Source organism: Colobus angolensis, unplaced genomic scaffold (assembly GCF_000951035.1).
Source record: "Colobus angolensis palliatus isolate OR3802 unplaced genomic scaffold, Cang.pa_1.0 Scaffold86, whole genome shotgun sequence".
Classification (NCBI taxonomy): domain Eukaryota; kingdom Metazoa; phylum Chordata; class Mammalia; order Primates; family Cercopithecidae; genus Colobus; species Colobus angolensis.
In genome coordinates, this window is record NW_012122487.1 from 5400548 (window position 1) to 5422173 (window position 21626).

General features: G+C 34.7%; 1 protein-coding gene across 3 annotated transcripts in view; it reads right to left on the reverse strand.

Annotated features, from left to right (window-relative positions):
* Positions 1–4027: 4027 nt before the first annotated feature.
* CNTLN (centlein, centrosomal protein) overlaps positions 4028–21626 on the reverse strand; it is a 389383-nt gene continuing 371784 nt past the window's right edge. For 2 of the 3 annotated variants that reach the window (XM_011930370.1, XM_011930371.1), the window contains exons 25-26: positions 20864–20941; positions 4028–5395 (exon numbers count right to left, since the gene is read on the reverse strand). In XM_011930370.1, coding sequence (XP_011785760.1) covers positions 5294–5395; positions 20864–20941 — 180 coding nt within the window. In that variant the 3' untranslated portion in view covers positions 4028–5293. Of the gene's footprint in view, positions 5396–19919; positions 20942–21626 lie in introns of those variants that run through there. The other variant, XM_011930372.1, reaches the window with a different exon arrangement.

Consider the following 21626-nt stretch of genomic DNA (forward strand, 5'->3'; position numbering starts at 1 on the left):
TGTTAATACCAAAGGCAGTTACACGCATGGGAATGTAGGAATTAAAAATAGCAATTCTTCGAACTAAAAACAGAATTACTATTTGACCCAGCAACCCAATTAGTAGTTATATATGCAAAGGAAAGTAAATCATTCTATTAAAATGATACTTGCGTTTGTATGTTCACTGCAGCATTCTTCACAATAGCAAAGACATGGAATCAACCCAACTGCCTATCAATGATGGACTGGATAAAGAAAATGTGGAAGATATATACACCATGGAATACTATGTAGCCTTAAAAAAGAGCAAAAGCATATCCTGTGCAACAGTGGGAATGGAGCTGGAAGTCATTGTGCTAAGCAAATTAATACAGAAACAGAAAACAAAGTACCTCAAGTTCTCATTTAAAAGTGAGAGATAAACATTGGGTACACACAAACACAAAGATGGAAACAACAAGCACGGGGGATTCCAAAAATGGGGAAAAGGAGGGAGAAAGCGTTGAAAAACTATGTATAAGGTACTGTTTGCTACTTGGGGGATGAGATTATTAGAAACTCAAAGTTCAGAATCATGCAATATATTCATTTAGCTAACCTACACACGTACCCTCTGAATCTAAAATAAAATAAAGACAGGATTTTGAATGTTCTTACCACAAATAAGTAATAAATGTTTGAGGTGACAAATATGATAATTATCCTGATTTAATTATTACCCAAGGTACACATGCATTGAAACATTCTATTTTACCCTATACACATGCAAAATTATGTATCAATTAAAAATTTTTTAAAGAGAAAAAAATAGCAACGCTTCTGCCCATGTATCTCATGAACTCTTCTGAACATAGGCCAATAAATGGCTCTCTCAAATGTTTTCTGGTACGTTTTGTTTGGTTTTACAGTTATTTGAGATTATTAAGTAAGCCTTGCTCATTGTGGCTACAAATTTATTACAGTAATTTTCACTTTCCACCCTCTAAATCCAAGGGTCATTTGTGCCACTGGGAAGAATCCTGCATAATTTAGAGAAGAAATTAAAATAGGCAAAGCTTTCAATAGATGAGTAAGGGCTATTGTTGAAGAGTGAAATTCACTTTTTCCACTGTCCCGTATTATGAAACACATGACAACTTTCACTCATAGCAGCCATAGCCCTAAGCTTATTTCATAATCTCCCAGGATATAAATATTACCCACAGAGGATTGTTTTGTTGTTGTTTTTACTGTTGAGTTTTGAAAATTGTTTATTTTAGATATGAATCCTTTGTCAGTTATGTGATTTGCAAATGATTTTCCCCATTCTGTAGCCTGTCTATGCCCAGGGCAAAAGTTTTTAATTTTGATGAACTAAAACTTACCAATTTTTCTTTTTTGCATCACACTTCTGGTGTCACAGCTAGAAATTCTTCACCAAATCTGAGGTCCTGAAGACTTTCTCTCATGTTATATTCTACATTTTACATTTAAATGTCGACCCATTTTGATGTAATTTTGTCTGAATATGTGATGTGTGAGGTTTAGGTCAAGATTTTTTTTCTTTAACCCAAGATGCCCAACTACTTCAGGACCATTTGCCAAAAAGGCAATTATGCCTCTATTGAATTGCTTTTGAACCTTTGTCTCAAATCAGTTGGACATATTTGCTTTGGTGTATTTCTTGGTTCCCTGTTCTGTTCCATTGATTTATTTGTCCAGCCCTCTGCCTCCCAGCACCACACACTCCTGATTAGTGTAGCTATTTAATACATCTTGAAACTGGGTAAAGTGACGTCTCCACTATTATGCTTCTTAGTTTTTTTTTTTTTTTCTATTCTAGTTTCTCTGAGTTCCCATATACATTTTAGAAAATTTTTCTCTATTTCCTAAATCTCTTGCTGTGATGTTGATAGGAATTGTGTTAAATCTCTATAAAAATTTGCAGACAGCTGGCATCTTTAACATAAGTATCCTAACTCATGCTCTCACTATATCTCCTAATTTATTAGATCTTGTTGATTTCTTTCACTAGTGTTTTATAATTTTCATCTACAAGTACTATGCACGTTTCATCAGGTTTTTTACCCAAGTATTTCTCTTTTTCAGGAAATCGTAAATTGTACTGTATTTTTAATTTCTGTTTCCACATTTTTTTTACTAGTTTACTGGAGTATAGAAACACAATTTTTCTATGTTGATTTTGTATCTTGAGATTTGCTGAACTCATTAATTCTGTAAAGTTTTTGTTTTCGTTGTGTTCTGAGTAGTTTTCTTTTTCCTTTCCAATCTGGATGCCTTTCATTTCCTTTTCTTGCCTTACTAGGCTGGCTAGAATTTCCCACGTTATGTTAAGTGAAAGTGGTGAGAGTTGAAATCTTTGCCTTGGTCCTGATTATAGGCGGAAGTGTTCGGTCTTCATCATTACGTACAATGTTAGCTGTAGGCTTTTAAAAGATGGTTTTATCAAATTGAGAAGTCCCTATTTCTAGTTTTCTGAGCTTTTTTTTTTTTTTTTTTTTGAGACGGAGTCTCGCTCTGTCGCCCAAGCTGGAGTGCAGTGGCGCGATCTCGGTTCACTGCAAACTCCGTCTCTCGGATTCAGGCCATTCTCCTGCCTCAGCCTCCCAAGTAGCTGGGACTACAGGCACCTGCCACCGCGCCCGGCTAATTTTTTGTATTTTTAGTAGAGATTGGGTTTCACCATGTTAGCCAAGACGGCCTCAATCTCCTTACCTCATGATCCGCCCACTTAGGCCTCCCAAAGTGCTGGGATTACAGGCATGAGTCACCGTGCCCGGCTCTGAGTTTTTTTTTAAATAAATGAGTGCCAATTTTTTTCACATGCTTTTTCTATATCAAATTTTATGATCGCATATTATTTTTAGCCTGTTAATATGGTGGTTTACACTGATTGATTTCTGAATATTGAACCAGCCCTGATTGTGTATCTTTTGACCAATATCCCTCATGAACATAGATGTAAAACTTCTAAACAGATTTTTGGCAACTTCTATTTGTTTTCTATTTTTGCAGTCACAAAGTACCACAAACTTAGTGGCTTAAATTAGATAAAATGTATTATCTTACATTTCTGGATGTCCAGAATCGGTTTCACTAGGGTAAAGTCAAGGTGCTGACAGGACTGAGCTTTTCCCAAGGTTATAGGAAGAACCTGTTTCCTTGCCTTTTCTGGTCTCCAAGGGCCATCCACATTCTTTGGCTCATAGCCCTTTCCTCCATATTTTAAGTCAGTAGTGTAGCATCTTCAAATTTCTTTCTACCTCTCTGGTAGAATTACTCTCTCTCTGACTCTTCCTGCCTCCCTCTCATAAGAACACTTGCAGTTTCATCAGGCTCACATCCGTAATCCAAGATAACCTTTCCACTCAAGATCCTTGACTTAATCATATTTGCAAATTTCCTTTTGACATATAAGGTAACACATTTACAGGTTTCAGGCATTAAGGAGTGAACATCTTTAGGGGCCATTTCTCAGTCTACCACATTTTCCTTTTTTTGTACACCGTCTTTGTTTAGACTTGGTATCAAGGTCATACTATGCAGTCTCATTTTTATTTTTGTAACAAAATTTTGCTGTAATAAAGTATTACATTTTAAGTTTTGTAATTTTTTATTACTCGTTCTTTCCTGTGAGTTGCGAATATTGTGATGAATGTTTCGTATGGTAATGTTTTAATTGCATCCTTCAGGCATATAGTGTCATCACATAATAAACACAATGCTTCGCCATCTAATTCAATAACAAAATCCACACTTCATTGTGCCTTAAGTGTGTGACATTTGATGGTCATTTCTTTTTTCTTTTCTTGTTTTGACATGAAAAGTATGTGCTGGTTTTTTTGTTTGTTTGTTCTAAATTACAGTAAGGCAGTATTTGTGTCACCTAAAATTCTGTCAAGTTGTAACTGCATCATTGTGATTTGTAGTATTCCAAGCAGTAGTGCAAAGTTATGAGAGAAGCACAGTCTCTTCCGTAACTACTCAGCTACACTCATGTAGTGTGAAAGCAGCCATAAGTAATACAGAAATGAATGAGTACCACTGTGTTCCAATAAAACTTTATTGAAGGACACCAAAATTTGAATTTTATATGATTTTCACATGCTACAAAATATTATTCTCCTTTTGATTTTTTTAAAACCATTTAATAAGGCAAAAATCATTCTTAGCTTGTGGGCCAAACAAAACAGGTAGCAGGCCAGATTCGCCCTGCAGGCTATAATCTGCCAACCCTTGCTTTAATCTCATGGGACCTACATACTAAAGAGGGGAAAAAAGAAAATAAACAAGAAAACAAATACATGAACAGATAGATAATTTTGTGCTATGAGGAAATAAAATAGTAAGCTGGTCAGAGAATGTGTCTCTGAGGGACCGGGGAAGCTGGACCTGAATGATGAGAAGGAGCCAGCCATGAGGAAAGTTAAGTGCAGAGTATTCTAGAAAGAGAAAAGACCAAGGGCAAATGTGAGAGGCAGGCACCAGTCTGGTGAATTAGAGGAACCGAAAAGGGTATGGCAGGAACACAGTGAAGAGGTGAAATGAGGTGGGAATGTTCAGGAATCTAAGCAAGAATGACATCATAGTTAAGAATGTAACTTTAATTAGTTGACCACAGTAGTAGTTCTGTTAATTAGAGCCTAATTTTATATACTGGGTTTGTGGTCCCCTGTGAATTTATATGACTACACAACATATACTATTGTGAATTTAAGAGAGAGAAGAAAATGTTTTTATTTTTGCCAAATAGTTGCACAAATACACAGTATCTCTTACATAAACCAGCACATCAATGAGAATAGATTCAATTGGACCACACAATTTATTTCAATAAATGCTCAAGTTATGATGCTTCATTTTATATTTGCTCGTAATACAAATCTGTTGCTCCCTGGACCACTTATGGCCATCTATAGCAGTTTTATGTAAAAAATCTAGTTTCTTTATGAAACTTAAAACATTAAATCCTTAGTTGATACTTTTTCTTCTTACGCTTAGACCAATTTGTGTGCCAAGCCTGTTCAGTTTCTTTTAATGCACTAGAAGGAAAATCATTTTTAAGTTTGCATTGATTTGTGGCAATATTTGTATTCAACAATCAAATGCTACACTATTTCCTTTTAAATGGCTATGCACTTAATTAGTTTCACTTGTTCAGCAATTAATTATTTTCAGAGACTTCTTATTTTTGTATTGAACCTGACTATTGATACTTGGAGCAGATACTGTATTAGGATTGCAATGCATATATTCCAATCACACCACATAAAAAGTTTCCATATTTGCAATAAAGCTCTCCATTTTAATATCATCTAATATCTTTCATAATTGTGAAATATCCTTCAACTAGTTTCTTTTTTTCATTTATTTTTTCCAGTACTGCTTCTAGTAAATATGAGGCAAAAGGAAGCTGTAAAAGAAACACAAAAAAATTATTAAAACTCTATATTTTCTTCAGTTCAAAAACATACTAAATATAATTAAACCATTAGAAGTTAGAGGTCTGCAACTTTGCAGCCATAATGGTACCCTACTGGATCTCTTTTCTACTGATCTTGCTGGTTAGTGTGGGTAATTTTGTCTTTTCTAATAAAAATGATAAAAGAGCAGAAGTAAAATGAAAAAAGATAAACGCCTTATTGAACAATTCATGGTTTACTGACCATGTTAATGATGTAATCTGCAATACAAGCAGCTAAGCCATTTATCTTCAATCAGCTGATCAATAGCAGGTTACAGTCATCTCTAGGGCACACAGGCCCATAGAAGTAGTACTGTATGTTCATCACTCATAAAAGAATGAGAGAGAACCATCAATTCACATGTCTGTGTTAGAGCCGAACATCTCAAGAATTGTAGAGTAAAAACTTCAGAGGAAAAAATGGCAAAAGTATACCCATTGATTAAGTTGTTACAGAAAAGTTGTTTGGCATATCAAAGTGTAATACACATGTTGCAAACTGCTGAGTTTATGAAATGTAGACTACATTTTAAAATTTCATAATTTATATTACTTTTCTGGTCAAGTTTTATAGTTCCCTCTGCTTCACTGAGTTGCCTGTAGAACTCCAACTCACCTAATACAGTTATAGTTATTGATGGTAAGTAAAAGACAATCTGAAATGCAGCCCCAGTTACTTTTGAATCCTAGAAATTTCTCTTGTCCTTATTCTCAGCTACCTAGCCTCACATAAGAGGTCTGTCATAATTAAGAAGCTTGTTAAGTCATTTCTTGGACTTGTCCTTTAGATCAACCAGGGATAGACTACTTCTGTTTCCCTGAATATATTAATAGGAATGCTTAGCATGCCCAGCCTCCTTCCCTGCAGGGCAGTAGCATCAGGCCCATTTTTGTGCTAGGATGGACGACTGACAGCATCACTGTCGGCATCTGACCCAGGATGGCCTGACGGCCTTTGTCTGGGTCCTCAGCTATGCTCCCCTAAGGTGTCTATAATTAAACCAATCAGAATGGCTCTTTGCTAAATTTGGACTGGTGAAAAGAGAAAAGACTGGCTGTGATAGTAGAACTAAAGAGCAGACAGGCACAAACAAATAGACCACATCAGCCATGAAGGAGAAATAGAGACCACAGCTGATCCAGAAAACTGCCTCAGGCCCAAAGAACATTCTAGTCTAGTCCCTTCTTATGTTTATAGTAATCTGCCTGCTCCTTAAGGTAGCCTGAGTCTGTGTCTGTTCCCGAGAAACACAGGAGCTTCACATATTTGTCTTACTTGAAACTTACCACTAAAGAAAGTATAAGATACCAAAAGAGCATAATTCTTCAGTTTTAAGATACAGATTAATAGAAGACATACACATTGACTTTACAACAGCTTTTCTAGGGGGAAAAATCTACAACATCAAACACACACATATTGCATACGCATCCCAATTTCAGGAAAGTAAAGAAGTGGGAAAAGAATATCTTAGAAATAAGAAAAAAGAATATGATCAGCTCTCTTCTGGAGGATAATGATAAAAGCAGTACATTTTAATTTTGACATATTGCTCTTCTTGGATGTAAAAAAGAGTTACATTGGACAAAGATGCCAGTTTTACAAATAAAAATTTAAACCTTGAGAGCATTAATATTAGGTGTGAAAGAAATGCACAAAAAAATGACAAGACTACTTGTCATTTGTTGTTACTGGGCAACTTTCTTTTAAATGATGTCACTCAGTACTACATGCATTCCTATCTAAAAGGAAGATACAAGATGGTGGTAATTTTCCATCCCTTATTGGTAGAAACAAGGCAGAAGTGAGTGTTTCATTTTCTAAAATTGTTCTCTAATCAAATAAATTTGGGAAACAAACCAAACTTCTAAACAGTTTCTTTAGTTCAGGACCTGTTAAGAGTGGTTAAGAGGCTAATAGGCACTGTGTTTCTCCAAGAGGGCAATATAATATCCTATTTCTAAATTCATTTGTCCATCCTTTTCTTATGGTCTTTTATCAGGCTGAAATACTGGTCCATGAAACACAGTTTGGGGAACATGCTGGTTATATCATTTCCTATGTAATAATGTCATAGACCTTTCACTAGTCCACAATGTGTTGGCATTAATCATATTGTTTGCAAATTTCGTTTTCAAGTTTAAATCTTAATCTACTCTTATTATCTTGAGAGCTGAACAATTTTAAACATGGACATTACCTTTAAAAAGTCAAGCTCAAATAACTCTTCCAGAAAGCCTCCAATGAGGAATGGGAAGTCCATTTACGAATTTATTACCAACTCCCTTTATTCTCTTGCTCTGGCTTCCAATAAAACTAAAAGCCTCAAAGTTAAACACAACTGTATGCCAATCCTGTTTTATTGGATTATAAGCTTCCTTTAAGCTTTTTATAGAGGCTAACACAGTTTGGATTTCAAAAAGAAGTCAAACCTTAAATCAAAATGCATAGTATGTGTACAACTACCGCCCTTGCGGGAACCTATCTGTCTATAATAGTTCAGAAGAATCACATTATTTGTCATTACATAATTTTAGACAAAATTTCATATATCTTACCAGTGTGAGATTTAAAATTTTTATTTTAATTCAATTTTTCTATTTTTCCTTTCTATGATCCAATTGAAAATATTTTCCTCTAAACCTAGTGTTCATTCTATTTGCTGTTTATACTTTATGGTTTATTGTTAACAGTAAATTTGGCTTTCACAGAGGTCTTTCAAAAATTATTTTTTAAATACATAAGGCTCAGTCATAATTAAGTTAATTTTATAACAGAAAATATGATAAAATAGTTAATAATTGAAACAAATTTAGAGGAAGACTAAGAAAAAGTCAGAACTACAAAACATTTCATAAAATATACTTACTGTTTTCAAATAAATACAACAATTTAAAGTAACTGTCATTTTAAAAAATTTAAGTAGCTGTCCCTGCCTGCTTTACAAATAGTTCTTGCTTTATGGAACAGATTCAATATGTAATCAAATAATGAATGCACTAACAACTTTGGTTTTAAAAATAACCTCTCTTACCAAGTTTATACTATTCATTTATTTAGCAAACATTTTTCACAGATTGTACACAAAACAATTCTGCTTAGTCTAGAATGAATTATCAAAAGATTTTGTTTATAAAAATGGCTAATAGTGGAATTTTCAAGTTAACTGGCTATTTTGGTTAATTGAGAGTTATTACTTATATCATGCTAATTCTCAAACATCATAAATTATAGTGAACTGGAAAGTCAGATGGAACATAATTTAATCTTCAGTGATTCAAGAAAGCTCTTCAAAATCTTACAGTACCATGTGAACATCAATTCTCAGCATGTAGCTCTAGGCTGGTTAGAGTTAGGACTGAAACTGTACTTAAAATACAACATGCCTTGGAAAGCACTTTAAAAATTCACATGGTCTGTTTATTTGTTTGCCATATTTTTTTAAGGGCAAAATGTTTTAAAAACACTAAGAACAAGAGACCCAAACCTTCTTCTACTTTGAAGTCCAGATTAAATGCATATTTGTTTCATACAAGGAGTTTACATTAATTATATTATCTTTATATGCATTCTAGAATGGGCTATGTCTCCCTTAGAAATCTCTGAGGGACAGACAGGCACGGCTGCCTTTTTACTAATAGGATTTTAGAGTTGGATAGAAGTGGCAATCTGACTGACCACAGCAAAGATCTTCTTGCACCCTATCAAATACATCTGAAACAACAAACCAACATTATGTTGCTGTGGGTTTCATCTCAGATGGTATTTGCCAGGGATTACAAAGTCCAGAAAACCTGCATGATTTCTTTTTCTCTCTTGGATTAAAAAAAGAGAAATGATACCCCTGGGCGTATCAGTGCAGAGTTACACATGCTTGAACTCTTCAGCATAAAGAGAAAAATGGACAGGTGAAGATTTCATACTGAGTGAAATTTCTTGGCATAGAAATTTAACTGGGATATCTGACAAAGTTTGCCTTAGTATATAGGTAGTCTTAAGGCACATCTTCCTAGTCATTCTGGCTGTTCCTGCTGCAAAGAGTGATTTCCATGATAGGAGGGATCGCCCCTGATTTCACCCAGATTTTTAGCTTCTCTGACATATAAACACCGACAGAAGTTTACCTTTAGGAACTGGTATGCAACTACCACAATCTTAAATTTATTACTCACACTTACAAATTGTGGCTTCCTTTAGAGGTGACATATAAATGATATAAATGACAACTGCAGATGCTTGAGAACTAAGAAAAATAGCAAAGCTTAAAGTCCATGATGGCTAAACATAAAAATAACTTCTTATATCAGCATTAATGGGAATATGCTCTTAATATGAAATTGAAATTCTTTTGTATTGAAAGAAAAATGTAAATAAGGATAACTTTTAAGTATAAAGGGTACAATTAACAATTTGGCCATTTTTATTCTTGTTTTCTGTTTGAAAACTATGACCAAAAAGATATTTCTTATAAGATAAAAATTGACATTTATCTAGAGTCATATTGAAAGTGAAGAATATAACATTTTATGAATTGTATCTGATCTTAAAATCTGACTTAATGAGACCTTAGTAAGAAAGGATACTGTAGGTTTATTATAAAAGTAAAGGTGCAACATTTGGTATATGCATTTATTTACTTATATAGAAGCACACACACATATCTGACTGGTTAGCATCCACTCTATTATCCTGTAGTTAAAGACTGAACTTGTTAAAATAATCAAGAAGGCCATCAGAAAGAACAACGTATTTATAATTTAAATTTGGCACTGAATTTTGAGTCATGTCTCCTAAATGGTTGTTTCTATTTCTGCTGCATATCCTAATAGATATAAAGACCTCTTGGAGTTCTGCTAAAAATGGACACAGAGAAGGCTATGCCTGCTTCTTTCAAACTCTGTTGAAGGCTATAGTTTTTTTCTCTTTAATTTGGAACCTTACTCTAGAAGTTGTAAGACAGAATGAAGAAAAAAGCCTCAAGGAGTGCTTCCGTAACACTTAAAGCAAATGGGTGATCTACTCTATTTATAAAGTCCTTGGGGTTAGGGAGACGCTTGGTAAGATACTTCAGGATTTAGTAAAACGAACTGCCAGCAAGTTCTTTAGGGCTATGGTAAATTATGTAAGATAGAAGAGAAATTTAAGTTAGCTATAGACTTTCCTTCAAACCCAGAAGCACCTCTAGGCTGTGATTAGGCCTCTTGTCTGGTGCCTGTGTGACACTATAATTCTCGTCCCCAAAACTTGCCTAGATAGAGATAACCCCTTGTCACTGGTTCCTCAGCAGCTGGGAGGTTTCTTCCCCTCCCTCATTTTCCACTCCTATCAAGTCACTTTTCCCTAACTGATAATCAATATTCTCACAGATCAGAGACTACTGCTGTGCCCTTGCCTTTAAGATAATGCTTTGGGCAATGATACCAGCACAAAAAGCTCCCTTGGACATCAGTTTGGACTCCTATGAATTGTTTGGACATTGGTCTTACACAAAGCCTGACACATTACTACTTTACCCTACCTTCTCCAACCCCCTGCAAGACCTTTTTGAAGTCCTAGTTGTCTTCTCACAAAACCAGCACACATAATGACAAATACATCTTAATACTGGTATTCGAACTATCCTAATATGACTGACTTTCTTCTCAAACGCCAGAAACTGTGTAGTATATATACTTTAAGGGGATATGTCCATTCCTTATATGCTCCTTCATAACTAGGTGAGATATTCACGCTAGAGATAATGCTTTAAGAGTCTACAGTCCATTATAACAAGGAGTCCCTTTTTATGCAGACATTAAAGAAATAATTTGGGGTCTCAATAGGACTAGGTGTGAATACCAATGTTTATCATATGGATACGAACTCCAAGTTCAGGAAAAGAAAGTTTAACTGATATAAAAAGTATTTAGCAGGTAGACCCTGGCTATTAACTAAATGCTTGTGTTCCCCCAAAATTTTTATGTTGAAATCCTAAACCCCAACATGATGCTATTAAGAGGTAAGGGCTTTGGGAGGTAATTAGGTCATGAGGATGGAAGCATCCTGAATGGGATTAGTGCCCTTATAAAAAGAGATAGGAGAGCTTACTCTCTCTCTTGCTCTCTCTGCTATGTGAGAATACAATGAGAAGACCATGATCTACAAAACAGAAAGAATGCTCCTACGGCTAATGCCTGATCCTGGACTTCCCAGACCCCAGGAATGTGAAAAATAAATGTTTCCCAGTCTATAGTGTTCTGTGATAACAGCCTGAAATGACTAAGAGAACACTTAATAGTACAGATAGGAAAAATAAAGGGATAGGGAAGGATCGAAAAGAGAACTGAATTATTCAGTCTCTTGTTCATCACTGTGTCACTCAATGTTGATTTAAATATGTCACTCCAGAATCTGGATGAATGTGAATAGTGAATTATACCTCCTCAATGAAAGCACTCAACAAATACAGTTATGCATCACTGAGCAATAGGGATGCATTTTGAGAAATACATTGTTAGGCAATTTTGTCATTGTCCAAAGCTAGATGGTATAGCCTGTTACACACCTAGACAATATGCTATGGCCTATTGCTCCTAGGCTAGAAACCTGTGACTGCATGTTACTGTACTAAATACTGTAGGCAAATGTAATACAATCATAAGTATTAGTATATCTAAACATAGGAAGGGCATAGTAAAAATATGGTATAGAAGATTTTATAAAATGGTACCCCTGAATAGGACGCTTACCATGAATGGAGCCTGTGGGACTGGAAGTTGCTCTGGGCGAGTCAGTGAGTGAGTTGTGAGTAAATGTGAAGGCCTAGGACATTACTGTACACTACTGTAGATTTTATAAACCCTGTATACATGGGCTTCACTAAATGTATTAAAAAACCTTTTTCTTTCTTCAATAATAAATTAACCTTAGCTTACTGTAACTTTACTTTGTAAGCTTCAATTTTTGACTCTTGTAAGAACACTTAGCTTATAGTTGTACAAAAACATTTTTATATCCTTATTCTGTAAGGATATAAATAATTACCTATTTTTATTTTTTTATTTTTAAAGTTTTAATTAAAGAATAAGACACAAACACACACATTACCCTGGGCCTACATAGGGTCAGGGTCATCACTATCCCTGTCTTCCACCTCTACATCTTGTCCCACTGGAAGGTCTTCAGAGACAATAACACACACGGAGCTGTCACCTCCTATGTTAACAATGCCTTCTCCTGGAGTATCTCCTGAAGGACCTGCCTTAGGCTGTTTTACAGTTAAGCATTTTTTTTTTTTTTTTAATAAGTAGAAGAGTACACTCTAAAATAATGATAAAATGCATGGCATAGTAGGCTGGGCACAGTGGCTCACATCTGTAATCCCAGCACTTTGGGAGGCTGAGGCAGGCAGATACCTGAGCTCAGGAGTTGGAGACCTGCCTGGGCAACATGGCAAAACCCAATCTCTGCAAAATATAAAAAAAATTAGCCAGGCATAGTGGCATGCGCCTGTAGTCCCAGCTACTCAGGAAGCTGAGGCAGAACTGCTTGAGCCTGGCAGGTGGAGGTTTTGGTGAGCCAAGATTGCACCATTGCACTCCAACCTGGGAGACAGAGCGAGACTCTGTGACCCCCCCCCAAAAAAAATATGGCATAGTAAATACACAAACTAGTTACAGACTTTTATTATCATTATTGAGTATTATGTGCAGTACATAATTGTATACGCTATATTTTTCTATGGGTGGCAGCACAGCAGGTTTGTTTACACCAGCATCACTACAAACAAGAGTAATGTGTTGTGCTACCACCTTAGGATGGTTACAGTGTCACTTGGTAATAAGAATTTTTCAGGTCCATTATATCCTTAGCAAACTAATGCAGGAACAGAAAACCAAATACTGCCTGTTCTCACTTGTAAGTGGGAGCTAAATGATGAGAACATACGGACACAAAGAAGGGGAACAACAGACCCTGGGGCCTATTTGAGGGTAGAAGGTGGGAGGAGGGACAGGATCAGAAAAAATAACTATTGGGTACTAGGCTTAGTACCTGGTTAATGAAATAATCTATACAACAAACCCCCATGACATGAGTTTACCTATAATAATAACCTGCATATGTAGTCCTGAACCTAAAATAAAAGTTAATAAAAAAAGAATTTTTCAGCTTCATTATCATCTTATGGGGACACATTGTATAGTGTGGTCTGTCATTGGCCCAAATGTCCTCATGCAGTGCATGACTGTATTTACTCTACAGTAGGCAATGGGCTAGGCATCTTCTGGGGAGACTAATAGCAAATCTAGCAAAAAGATACGCTTTTAAAATAAATTAAAAATAATTAAACATAAGAAATCACTAGCATTCTAAGTTTGACATATTTTCCATATATTTTCCCTAGGCCTCGAACTGTTACTATCCTTTTCAAGGGTGACAAAACACTTTTACAAGGGATAATGCATTTTGGCATTCATTATTTTATCATTCCAAGTCTGTCAGGTGGTATTTTTTCTATCTTATAGTTGAAGATATTGAGTTAAAGAGGCTTTTAGTTACTTGCCTTGAGCTAACTTCTTCACATACTAGCATGAGACAGAACGCAACCCCAGGTCTTCCGACTATAAGCCATTGTAAGTTTACTGTGCAGAGAGAGTTCTGGTCAATATAAGGAGAAACTGAATGAATCTCAGGCACGTGATGCTGAAAATGGATTTCTTCAGCAGTTACTGAGTTTCCTATTATTCCACAAGGCAGAGCTCATGCTCTGGAAGAGTGGTTGGCTTAGACATTTTACAATGCAAACATTTTAAGTATGGGGTTTTGATTTTATTACACATTGTGCTTCATGTATCTTGTTCTATTTTCTGCAGTCAAAGAAAAATCTAGTTCTAAATCTAGATGAAAAATGTTCTTGCTAATATCTCTCGAAAGTTACAAAAAACAGAATAGGTGACATTGGATGGGCTTTTCAAGGTGCAAGAATATGAGTGATTTTAATGCTTCTCTGGGTAATCCATATTTTTAGGGCACAATTTACTGACTTTTTGTTTTCCCTTAGCATGGTATAGGAGGTAAAAGATAACTCACTGTGCTCTCAAGGAACTTGTCTATCTAGGAGACAAAACCATCCCATACTATATTTGACTATATCAATTTGGCTGTTATATTAATAAGAGTTTCCTAATGTTTTGGAAATCATAATGAAAATGAATATTACCTGTGTCCCCACATATACTGACTATAAATCCACTTTAGATTTTTTTAACTGTTTTATCTTATAGAAATGACAAACATTTTATCATTTGAATCATTTTTAAGTCACTTACTCAGTGGCATTAATTACATTCATGTTGTTGTGTAACCATCACCACCTCTATCTCTAGGACTTTTTCATCTTTCCAAACTGAAATTCCGCATATTTTAAACAATAACTCCCCATTCCCCTTGTTCCACCAGCCCTTGACAGCCACCATTCTACTTTCTGTCTCTATGAACTTGACTAATCTCAAACAAGTGGAATCAGAGTATTTGTCCTTTTGTGTCTGACTTATTTCACTTAGCAAAATGTCTTCAAGGTTCATCCCTATTGTAGCATGTTTCAGTACTTCATGCCTTTTTAAGGCTGAATAATAAATTGTACACATAAACCACATTTTATTTATCCATTCATTTATCGGTGGGCATTTGGATCATTTCCATCATTTGGCTATTTTGAACAATGCTGTTATAAGCATTGGTGTACAAATATCTGTTTGAGTTCCTGCTTTCAATTCTTTTGGAGATATACCCCAAGGCAGAATTACTGGATAATACGGTAACTCTATGCTTAATGTGTGGAGGAACTGCCATAGCGTTTTCCACAATAACAGCACCCTTTTACATTATCATTAGCAACATACAAGTGTACAATTTTCTCTGCATCCTAACACTTATTAATTTCCTACTTTAGAGTTTAAGCCTTTTAAAGACATGAATTGTCCCATTTGTTTCCCATGCTGACTAGCACTTTTACATACTATCAGCACTTGATAAAAGTTTGTTAAATAAATAGTATTACTAACTTCAAATATATACAGCAATTGAATTAGCTGTTAATAAAGAACTTCCAGGCAGAAACCTTTTTATATTTGGTTGAGACTTAATTTTAGAATACTGGTTATAAACTTCTTTGTTTTCCTATAGCACAAGAATATATATTAGGGAAGATAAAACTACACGAAGAAAACAATAAAATGAGAAAAAAAGAAAAAGGAGTTACATGAAAAAACTGATACTGTAGATTCAAATAGATTTAATTATTTTATTAAAAGGGTCCTTTTAACTTTAATCACATTCTAGTGATACGAAAGTAAGCTTGCCTTGTTCAATTAAAAAAAAAAAAGCAAGGTTGTGAGTAGAGGATTTTACACTCTTGCTACTTCATCTAAATGTGAGGAATTAATTCTGTGTGGGTTACTGAGTGTGTAGGCTTATATGGATGAGACAGAGTGAGTGTGTGAGTATGTCTGTCTGTGAATGCGTTTGTTATAAGTGCAACACAGGAAACAACCACAGAGTAAATGGCTTCAGAGCTGCAAGGAGACACTTTCAGTCAACCTTCAGGCTAGTAGTATATTCTGTTTACAAAAGCCAGGGAGATTTATAAAACCCTTCCCACTGCCACACTGCAAGGCATTCTGTAGAAGGTAAGCATATTTTGCAGAGAGGACACTGGGGAAAGTTAGCCATTTTAAATTTCAGCATTTGCAAGATCTGAAGCAACGAATAGGAACAGGGATATTTAAAGGTAAAGAAAAGCCACTGATCAACATCTGTACTTTAAATTCTCCAAAACTGAAGGCAAAAAGACACAATTTTTGATATAGTTCCAACAGAATAAAATGATCTATACAAAGTGGACTAAAATGGACAAAATGAAACCTAAAAAAGAATTAGCAAGTAACAAAGAATAAAGCTACACACCATAACATCAAGGACACATTTTCTAGCCATTCATGTCTAAGGGTATTTACAGAAATCTTAGTACTAAGACCCACACTCTGGTTATAACTATGTATTATTTGTTTTATACATATATACATATTTTAATATATCTACCCATAATTCTACTCAAGTTAACTACCTATTAAATTTCACAGTTTATACATTTTAACTATTTATTGTCCTCCATCCCCAGAAGTGTAAATTCTATAGGAGTAGTGAATTTTTATCTCTTTTATTCACTGCCATATTCTCCAAACCTGAAATAATACCTGGCATGTAGAAGGTACGCATTCACATATTTTTTAATGATTCCAGAGCACAGGCTCAGCTTAATTTGCACTAATTATTTTCATTGCCTTTATAAAGTCACAAGAACAAGGGACTGTTTTAGGTATTATAAAGGCCTAAAAATAACCTTTATTATAATTTTAATTTGGGGGATCAGAATGGGCAGAACAGATAAACACTGTCTTGTAGTGGGCAAAGTTTAAAAAACTGACTCCTTGTTTGGATATGTGAACAGGTAAGACCAATTAGAGTATAAAGGTGGGACATCTCCTTATGTGCCAACTGAAAAGAAACTACTGAGTTTGAAATAAAATCATTTATATCATTTACTCATATTTACAGCCACTAGACAGAATTCAAGTTCAAATGCATTTAAAGAAATCTCTGCTAATGGTGGGGGGCACAACACTTGTGAAATAAGCAATTTATTAAATTTACTTTTAAATGTATTCTTTTTTTCTTTTTGTAATATTTTCCATTATCAAGGAGTTAACTGTTTTAAGTGGAGATATAATTCACATAGCAAAACTCACCATTTTAAAGTGTATAAATCATTGATTTTTAATACATTCGCAAAATTGTGTAGCCATCACTAGTAATTCCAGAGCATTTTCATCATCCTCAGAGAAATTCCATCCGTAAGCAGCCATTCTCTATATCCCCCAGCCTCGGCAACCACAAACATACTGTCTATAAATTTGCCTATTTTTACATTTTGTATGAATGGAATCATACAATATGTAACATTTTATGCCTGGCTTTACTTCTTTTGTTTAACTAAAGCTGCTTTATCTCTTTTGTTCCCTAAACCTCTAAAGATATTATTATCTTTCTCTCCTCATGTAGTATATTAAACTCACCCATCTTTTGGTTCCCACCCAGACCCCTTCATCTAATCTCATTACTGCTATCTAGCCACTCATTATAATGTAGATCACATCTGTCTCCTGCCTTTCTATTAGTATGGCCAGGCCGTATCCAGACTCTCACTGCCCCTTACCTAGAACACCTTTTTGCTCCCAGTCTCCTCTCTCCAATCATCCTACAATGTTGCTCTTAAGCATCTTTCTAAAGCACAACTCTGATTACATCCCTACCCTGCTCAAAAGCTTTTATAATTTGGTCCCAGCCTCCTTTGCCCATTTCTATCTTTTCTCCCACTCCCTAAACTACAGACAAACTAATTTTGGTGGTTTCTCCCATGCTACTTTAATTATCAATTTGCTTGTTTGTCTCTGCCATAAATTATAAGTTTTAAAAAATATATCAATGTGAAAAGAGAGATTTATACAAATAAAAATGTTCAAAGAAATTAAAGGCAGCTATGCCATAGAAAGATAAAAGTAGACTTAGTAAGATTTTTTCAGTGTGGTTCTGATTACTAGAAATCTCTGGGGACAAATGTAAGGTGCAGAGAAATGTCAAATATCAAAAGTTACCAACAGCATCACAACTACTTGAAAGAATGACATATATTTGGGTTCTGTATCAAATATATATAAGTTAAAATTTTAGACCTTTTAGTTCTCATGCACTTGTAGCTAACAACAGCAGTAGGTATCATATTATTATTAGTTCCACACTACCACATGGAAGAACAGCTTTTTATTTTGTGGTGAATATTTTATCAATATGACATTCTATCAAACAAAAGCAGAAAAAAAATATTTTTTTAACAGAAAGCAATTCTCTGGCCCAATCAAACAAAAGACAAAATCACAGGGCCAGATTCACCCTCATAATCTCAGGATTCGATCACATACAGCACCTAACACACAGACAGGACATAAAAGAGAGGTTTTCCAATAATTTTGTCAAAATAGTTGAATAACAAAACATCAATATTGGACTAATTAGTACTTTTTAGAAAATATCTTCAGTTATCCACAATGTGAAGATGATGTAAGCTCATAGGAGGTATAAGCCATAAACTAAACAAAACATATGAATAAACATAATTACACTTTTGCCCACACAATCCTGTGAGTGTAACTCAGACTCTAAAAAAAACTGGTGGGCAAAGAAAACCTTTTCTAAAATTCAGGACAAATATAATTGCTCAGATTGAGAGAGAAGAAAAGTAGGCTAAAAAAAAAGATGTATTCTATTTTATAGATTTTTCTCTTGGGTGTAATTATAAAGCGACACTCAAGTGCAACCAATGAAGTACCTATTTTTTCTCTCACAAAATTCAAAGACATCAGCAAAACCACCTATGTCGGTAATAAAAATAAAAAGTCTTTGACTTTTTAAATGTTATCATACTGTCACAGTGGAATAAAATTAGCTTGAAAAATGATCTAAAGGCACATGATGCAGTTCATTATGTATAACAGCAACAGCAGCGGTTTCCCAGGGTTCATAAAGCCTGCTCCATTAAATTTACCTCCAGTCAATAATTAGGAGTCCACAAATAAACCTGGGCAATTAAATCAATACTGCCTGGCAATTATATTCCAGAGTCCAGGCTCAGTGGCACAAAAAGGCACTATATCAAGCTGCAGTATTAAGCAGTCTGATGCCATTTTCAACAGGATTTTTTTATACTTACTGGACAGAATAAGCATACATTCAGCTAATGAAGAATGTATGTATATACCTCTCCACGTGTTAACCAAAAAAACTCGGGTCCAGTGTCGGTACAGTTTTAGCAAATTTTAACAAAGCTTTATACGTATAGATTTGTTGTTTTGATAGTCATAATTGATAAAATTTCTAATTCAAATAAATACAGGCCATATTTATGAAGTGAACATTTAAAAAATTCATTAAAAAGTTTATTTTTATCATTTTCAAGTTGAAAAGGAAAACCTCATTACAATCATTATTGAATTCTTTGGTATGCCAGCCACTGAGCTAGGTTCTGGGAGTACCACATGATTAAGAAATGGCCTCTGTTCTCAAAAGCAAGTAGTCAGTGTAAAAGGCCTTGTCTAGCACCTGCACATCTACACTTACACAACTTTAAGCAAATGATTTTTAATCGCCTACTGTTATTAAAGTGATTTCAGACAATGTCTCAAAAATATATCAAACTGATACTAACATGAATAGTTTATATACTATTTACTTATTCTTGACTTTACCAAAAGCACATAAACTGATACTTGTTAATATAAATGTAAAATAATTGCATTTAATATCAGTTTCTATTTTTAATCTTTACACAGAAACATTTAAAATGACTTTCCTAAAATCACAGGACAGTTTTTGGGGTACTTAGACAAATATGTTTTGGCTTTTATTTATTCCAGTCCATTTAAAAAACAAACAATTAGGTTGAGCCAAAAGAACTATAATGAAAAAGTTTTAGAATACATTACATGCTGTCAGTGATGTCAAAACAAAAGCTGGCTATGACTAGAAAAGCAGGGCTCTCACCTGCCAATAAACTGCCCTTGATCACTTACAAGAGGGGCGCATCCCAGTAGACTATATGTGTATTAAAAAAATACTTGAAAGGGAAGAAAAAGTATCACACAGGTCACAGCAGCAGTCTCAATAGACCCCTCAGGGATTTCAACTCGTCTTGGCCTTGTCATCCTCTATGCAGCTTTCCACTCGGCCCAGAAAATGTCGATAGGAAAATGTTTGAGGGGCCTCTGGTGGAAATTTTTTCATTCTTTCTGCATTGACAGGATGCCAAATCAATATTTACTTCCCACTAACAAGCTGCTCGAGGTCTCAGTAGAAAATATTGTAGAGAATGCGGGAAGACACAGTAATAAACAGCTGTCTGGCTGTGAGGAAAACATGAATTGACTGGAAACAGGTCCATAGTAAAAGGTCACTGAAACCCGTGAACTCCTCAGGTGTCCATATCAACTACTAACTTTAAAGACACATAATAAAGAATCTCTTTTCCTAAGAGGTCTGAGAGAATGAATCCTTTTCAGTCTAGCAAGCACAGAGGTTGACTCAATAATTTAATTAATGCATTTGCTAAGACCCATGTTGGCTCTATCCCAAGGCATTTGTTTCATTTGTTAAGTCTAAAAGCACAAATAGAGGGTTAACTTTCCTTTCCACCTATTGGAATACTTCTTTACCTAACAGAAGTAAATAATGGGGTAGTGTTTACAAAAAGTTAGACATCTGGTGAAAATGTAAGGCTTGGAATTCTTATTTAGAAGTTTAATATACGAAACAGAAAAATAAAACACCTGTCCTTCAAGAAGTCTCTGAATGTACAACATCCATTCCTTGTCATTTTCAGCATCAATTTTGTTTTTTTCAATTTCCTAAAGAAAAAAAATAGAAACACTGGTGTTAATGAAATTTATATGAACTTGTTTATACTATTAGATACTGAATAAATCTAGAGTAATATCAGTAGAATTACATTCAACAAAGAACAGTCTGTCATCTCAAAGTAGTAATATTTAAATCCATGCTCTTTAAAATTTAATTTATAGATACATACTACGGAAGATATAGCTATATTTATATATTTCACGGTAATTCAGAAATATTTAATTTCTACCTTCACAGTGGAGCTCAAAGTAGGGGCTAATATGGGGGTGAAAGCAATTAAAGTGAAAAATAAGATGGAGTTATATAAAAGAATCATTTACAGGTGACCCTCGTGAGATAACACAAAACTTAATATTCCAAAATCTGACTTGTCAGCAGATAACTAAGGAGTAATTGTTATCATTACAAACAGAATAGAACATGGCATGACTCTGGTATATTTAAATGCTTGTTGATTCAAACTATCCAATAATGTACTGATAGGCAAGGGACACTCCAACTTAAAGTTCTGTAGGTCACAAAGTATTTTCAGCCCATCAATGATCATGATCGAATATTTCTGGAATTGAAATGTATTCACATGTACAGTTGATGATTCACTTGAAATTGTAATTCAGTTTACAAAAAAGAAAAAATAGACTTTCCAAGAAGGGAAGGGTGTGAGAAACTATT